Source organism: Electrophorus electricus, unplaced genomic scaffold (genome assembly GCF_041902795.1).
Source record: "Electrophorus electricus isolate QZ-2024a unplaced genomic scaffold, ASM4190279v1 Scaffold43, whole genome shotgun sequence".
Taxonomy (NCBI): domain Eukaryota; kingdom Metazoa; phylum Chordata; class Actinopteri; order Gymnotiformes; family Gymnotidae; genus Electrophorus; species Electrophorus electricus.
In genome coordinates this window covers 38,426-44,642 of record NW_027658725.1, presented here as the reverse complement: position 1 = coordinate 44,642, position 6,217 = coordinate 38,426, and the positions used below count along the sequence as shown (strand labels likewise).

Sequence of the window (6,217 nt, the reverse complement as noted above, 5' to 3'; positions counted from 1 at the left end):
TCCCCACCCGAATCCGAGGGCCAGGGCTCCCGCCAGACGCATGACGCTCGAATTTGATCTTCTTGAAGCAATTAACTAGAGTTAATTGAAAGCGGAAGAGGATGCCTGGAGCTGCGATGCCATACCTTTACGGAAAGATGAAAAAAGGAACACGAATCAAATAAATGAGACTGTTTGTTCTTCGAGGCTGAATGGGATGTGCCATAATAACCTTCAATTACTATATTGGTGTCCAAGCTGAAATTCAACTTGATTACAACAGCCGCAAGCCATGCAGATCTAGTTATGGGCTTTATTCAAAATTAAAACTAAAACAGAAGTAGATTTTAAAAAACACAACCACAATTCTGTGATTTATCTAATGCCAGCTAGTTAACTTCATAACTTATTCTCTGTTGATTTTCCCACCCTTAATCTTGCAGAAAGAAGGCTCAAGAAAATCAAGCGGATGTAAATCACAATCATCCATGTTGTTTTGCCTCCACATCACCCTGAAAGCGCTTTATTTAAATAATCTAGCTGTGCTGTATCGACAGGTATGAGAAGATTCCCACAGAATATCAATTTACTACTCTATGGATTCTTCATGACTTGGCAGTAAGGTAATAATAACAGGCAGGTGTAGCATCTAAAAGTGGAAAGTCCAAGTGCACGTGTTATTAGCTAGCCAGTAGACAAGATCAAATACAAGGTCACAAATTTTAACCTGCCCTTTATATGGAAAATCTGCAATATTTTATATTTGCCACATCGTTAGTGGATAGGTAGCTAGCTATAGTAATTAACCTGCAAAATGTGTTCTTAATCTGTTGATTGCAACTGTCAAACATTTTTTAAAAATGTGTTGAATATTACCCACTCACAGCCTACAGAGGTGGAAAAGACCAGGCCAGGTGAACCATAGAACAAGTTGAACCCTGAATCCGAGGGCCAGGGCGACCCCGCCCGAACCCGAGGGCCAGGGCTCCTGCCAGACGCATGACGCTCGAATTTCACCCTCTTGAAGCAGACGAGCCCACTAGAGGTAACTGAAGCGGAAGAGGATGCCTGGAGCTGCGATGCCATACCTTTCGGGAAAGATGAAAAAAGGAACACGAATCAAATAAATGAGACTGTTTGTTTTTCGAGGCTGAATGGGATGTGCCATAATAACCTTCAATTACTATACTGGTGTCCAAGCTGAAATTCAACTTGATTACAACAGCCCCAAGCCATGCAGATCTAGTTATGGGCTTTATTCAAAATTAAAACTAAAACAGAAGTAGATTTTAAAAAACACAACCACAATTCTGTGATTTATCTAATGCCAGCTAGTTAAATTCATCACTTACTCTCTGTTGATTTTCCCACCCTTAATCTTGCAGAAAGAAGGCTCAAGAAAATCAAGCGGATGTAAATCACAATCTTCCATGTTGTTTTGCTTCCACATCACCCTGAAAGCGCTTTATTTAAATAATTTAGCTCTGCTCAATTTCAGCTTGATTACAATAGCCGCAAGCCATGCAGATCTAGTTATGGGCTTTATTCAAAATTAAAGCTAAAATAGAAGTAGATTTTAAAAAACACAACCACTATAGTAATTAACCTGCAAAATGTGTTCTTAATCTGTTGATTGCAACTGTCAAACATTTTTAAAAATGTGTTGAATATTACCCAAGTCACAGCCTACAGAGGTGGAAAAGACCAGGCCAGGTGAACCATAGAACAAGTTGAACCCTGAATCCGAGGGCCAGGGCGACCCCGCCCGAACCCGAGGGCCAGGGCTCCCGCCGGACGCGTGATTCTCAAATTTGACCTTCTTGGAGAGGGAGATCCCACTGGAAGAAACTGAAGGGGAAGAGAATATAACTTTAGCAAAAGATGAAAACTGACCACTAACCAAACGAATGAGAGAGATTGTTCTTTGAGGCTGAATGTGATGTGTCATAATAACCATCAATTACTATAAAGGTGTCCAAGCTGAAATTCAACTTAATTACAATAGCTAGCCAGCAGCCAAGATAAAAGGTCACATGTCACACAATTTTAAGCTTCCCTTTATACGAAAGAACTGCAGTATTTTAAATTTGCCACATCGTTGGCGGACAGGTACCTAGCCATAGTAGCTAATTATCCTAGCTAGTTCACACTTCATTCTCCCCCAAATGATCCCATTATCGACAGGTATCCGTGCTTAGACATGAAGACAGTTCAGCGACCGAGGACTGACATGCAGCTGTCACAGCTCTTTTAGAGCAATCCGATCGTTAGCGAGCCAATGCTAGATAATAACGTTAATTGCAGCTACAGCAAATAGTTGGCAGTTAATCTGCAAGTTAACTAACGTGCTCCATCGCCATGAAAATTAGAATCTGTTGCCGCAAGAGATGTGCATAAGTAATGTGTGAACTAGCTAAGTTAACCATCTCAAATAGACAGCTTGTCTGTTAGCTAACCTAGCTAGAGAGCCCAATGTTACCTGAGTCGTTGAATTCAAGTCCGACTTGACACTTTAGCCTTTCCCGTTAGGCCTCATCGTCTTTTTAAACAAAATTAACATACTATTCATAAAATCCATATAGAGCAAGTTTTATGGATGATCTGCTCAGTGAAGCTGCATTATTTCTGTTATAATACGGACACGGCAGCATTTTCACGGCATGTTTTCTTAATCTGTTTATTGCAACTGTCAACACATACGAATGATTAATAATTAATGTAAACTGTTATGCAGCGAATTAAAGATACTATATTTTCCTGTTTCCCTAGAAATAATCCAAACTGCAGTGTCTGCTTATTTATGCTGAAGCACACTTAAGTGGGTATATTTTTTGTGGATTCCACATATACATTAAAAGGAAAATGTTGCCCAATCATGTCAGAAATAGCAAAACAAAAAAACACAGGCTCCGAGTTACTGAAAGAGAAGTACGCGATGAGGTCCTGGTAGAGCATAGGCACAGGTTGGTCATACGTGTTTATGAGGAGTTTAATTTAAGCAAAATCCTCATCACACACCCAAGAAGTCAAAGCCTGCAAAATCCCCAAGCAGCAAGACTGCATCAAGTTAGCACTGGCTGAAGCAAAAATAGTGCTGTGTCCTGCTGTGTGGCTCATCCACTCTACCAGTCTCTTAGTATTGGGCTTAGTGTGCTTAATTCATCTTGATGTCCTAACTGACATTCAAAAAGAAATGGATGTGAGAAGACAGTGTAGGAGTTCAAATTTGAATTGGCTTGAAATGTAGGCTGAAGTGCTCTTCTGCAGCTGAGCAGCTCATTTTCTGCTGAGCATCTTCACAGCCCTTACAAGGAGAGCATGAAAATGATGGAGGGGACAAGAAAAATCAGAATAATGCTTTAAGGACTGGACACATTTACAGCTTCTCACACTAAACAAAGTACTCCAAGGTAAAAAGTTCATCAAAGTAAAACATGTTTCATCCATCTTTCTGTGAACTGATATTTTAATGACTGACAGACAAATCCTCCAAGACTTGGCTTGGGATGCTTTGGTGTACAGGAGAGGTTTGAACCCCTTTCATTAAAGAAAACGTGTATGACTCAGGTGCTAGGGTATTATCAGAATGTAATTTATTCCAAATGTAAACACATGATTCTCTTAATTAGAGATTCCCTTATAAGGCATATTATTCAATAATGTTCATAGAGGTACAAAAAACAAAACAAAACAACAAAACCCTACTGAGTCTGGAAAAGAACATCTTTATCAATAAAAAGTATCAAATGACCTGAACACAGTTGTACCACCATTACAAACTCCTTGCTTGAGTCTGCATGTATACATGTATGATAGTAACATATCAGCCAATGAATGATGGACTCGAGTTTGTACTCGAGGAAAGAAAGAAATTTTCATAATGTCATAAAGAATCAAGTGTTTGGAAAACGTCTAGGAAAAGAAAGAAACATTTATTTAAATGTGCTGAATATTGCACAAGTCGCAACCCTTGAAAAACCAAGAAGAGTTCTCGGTCTGCTTAAGTACTGTGTACTGCAAAAACACAAGTAGAATTGAATTTTCCACAAATACACATACAAGAACCATAGAAGAAAGCATAGTGTTGGTCTTATAGAACGAGAGACACAAAAACCTCAGCTACAATGATCAACAATTACACAATGAAGTTTGGATTCAACGGAATTTCGTTTTGAACTACGGTAGAGGGGCCTCTTTATCGGCTACTCGAATACTAGGCAACAACCTGATTCACCATTTGTGGATCACATTTGAGCAGTAACATGATTTGGTAGAACACTTGCATTTGAAACCATTTTTGTCTTCTTTTATAGGTGGAATCGGAGGCCAGTTTGGTGATGTTTTAAATCTACTTGAAGAATAACAAACAAACAAAAAGCCAACCCTAATGTAACATTTAAAAGAAGCACCAAAGTGGGCATCAGATTTACCATCAAACAGGGTCTTGCTGCTGTCGAAGCCTGTGCACTGCCGCTTGCAGATCTCCATGTTCTGCAAGCAAGATTTCACACTGCAGCGAGAGACACACACACACACACACACACACACACACACACACACACACACACACACACACACACACACACACACACAGGTGGGGGGGGGGGTTACAGTACTAGCAGAGAAACTCTGATGCTATTTGGATTTCTAAATTAACACGGTGTTCCTTAAAATGTTTTTGAAACACTGACATGTAGATTGGAAGGCCTGGAGCAACTCACTGTGCACTCTGAGGGAAGTGGAGGAGGTGGGTCATGGTCAGAAACAGGTGGTTCACGGTCTTCACTGGCGTGATCCTTTTGTGAGCGTCTAGCGTGAGCATCTTCTTTAGTAGGTCGATGAACTCCCGCCGGTCGGCCTTCTCCGCCAAGACGTCGGTGCCTTTCAGACTGGTCATATTGACCTGCGAGAGAGACCCATGGGTGAGTCATATTATTCACCAGCAGAGGGCGGCAATGCACCCAATACGAACGAAGTTCTGCAGCAAATTTCTACGCACTGCTCTGCCCTTCGCAGATGCCGTTCTCCAGAGCGACTTACATGCGCTACTCATTATGACAGCAGAAACGCTCGACCTTTCAGCTAGCACCTTGTTCTACCTGCTCTATAATGTGAGCTGCGGGAGCCCTTTGTCACGTTCTTCAATTTCACATCGCAACACTAAAAGAAATGCGTATAGTTACGCGCACAAAAGCCCAAATAACCTGCATCATGTCGTCAAGGCAGTTTAAAATGTACTTCCGAGTCTCTTTGGACTTGATGCCACGCTCCGCCTCATGCTCCGAAGGTGTCTGGAGAAAGGAAAGAAAAAACAAACCATTCAGCTCCACCATTAAGTTACATGAAGTCATTAAGTTACGTCCCTTATAAAAAACACATGGCATTTGGCATTTGAAGACAGGCAAACCTTGAGTCTCCACAGGGGGTAGCAGTAGAAATAGTAGTGCGTCTTGGTCGCTGCGCTCAACATGCACTCTGCTGGTAGGCCCTGCGTCTCGGAGATGTAACGGATCTGCAGAGACACCATACGGCAAAAGGATTATGACTTTATTTTGAGTTAATCCTTTCATTTTCAAAGTGCATGTCTAAAAAAACAGGCCATAGAAACTCATTTATATTAATCCTAAAAATGAGCGGGCCGACAAAGCAGCTAAAAGGTCAAACTACACACACACAAACACACACACACACACACACACACACACACACACACATATCACTACAGCCACAAAACCACTACAGGTCTGCACCACTGATGCTGTACGGGCGTTAAGGCACAGCTCAAAGGACCATGTGCTTACCTGATCATATTCGGAGGCTCCGGGATACAGGGGCCAGCCCAGGAACAGCTCAGCAATGACACAGCCCAGGGACCACATATCGATGGCCTCACAGAATGGGAGACCCAGGATGAGCTCAGGCGATCTGGACCAAAAACACAGAGATCGCCATCATGAAATCAGCCTCGGCTGATAATTCCGTGGGGGGGTGTTTGTGTTCCTAGACATTACACACCCACTATTCTAGTGTAACATGGAACCAACACTACAATGCACCAACACTACAATAATGTTCTGTTTTGCATTAAGTAAATACAGAGTACCAATGCAGTTAAACACCCGTTACTCAGTATATTACACTGTTAATTAACAGTGTAGCTACAATGTAATAGCGGTTTTGTACAGACTCGCTAAATACTGATATTACCAAAGCCTGCAGTTCAGCGCATCCTAACTAA

At 41.5% G+C, this 6,217-nt stretch overlaps 1 protein-coding gene across 1 annotated transcript; it reads right to left on the bottom strand.

The window, feature by feature from the left end:
* Positions 1–1,621: 1,621 nt before the first annotated feature.
* Positions 1,622–5,506, bottom strand: LOC145656003 (homeodomain-interacting protein kinase 2-like). Its single transcript, XM_081709463.1, has 5 exons — positions 5,387–5,506; positions 5,184–5,270; positions 4,701–4,882; positions 4,410–4,489; positions 1,622–1,827 (listed from the first exon to the last, which is right to left on the bottom strand). Exons 1-5 carry the CDS (start codon positions 5,504–5,506, stop codon positions 1,622–1,624), a joined length of 675 nt encoding a protein of 224 aa, XP_081565589.1.
* Between the last annotated feature and the right edge of the window lie 711 nt (positions 5,507–6,217).

What these genes read in the sequence shown, in the direction of transcription:
- LOC145656003 (XM_081709463.1), bottom strand. Translation starts at nt 5,506, where the DNA reads ATGGTGTCTCTGCAGATCCGTTACATCTCCGAGACGCAGGGCCTACCA. An exon ending in GCCTTGACGACATGATGCAG is followed by an intron (nt 4,883 to 5,183) that starts GTTATTTGGGCT and finishes TCTCTCTCGCAG; the next exon opens with GTCAATATGACCAGTCTGAA. An exon ending in CAGCAAGACCCTGTTTGATG is followed by an intron (nt 1,828 to 4,409) that starts GTAAATCTGATG and finishes CTTCCCCTTCAG; the next exon opens with TTTCTTCCAGTGGGATCTCC.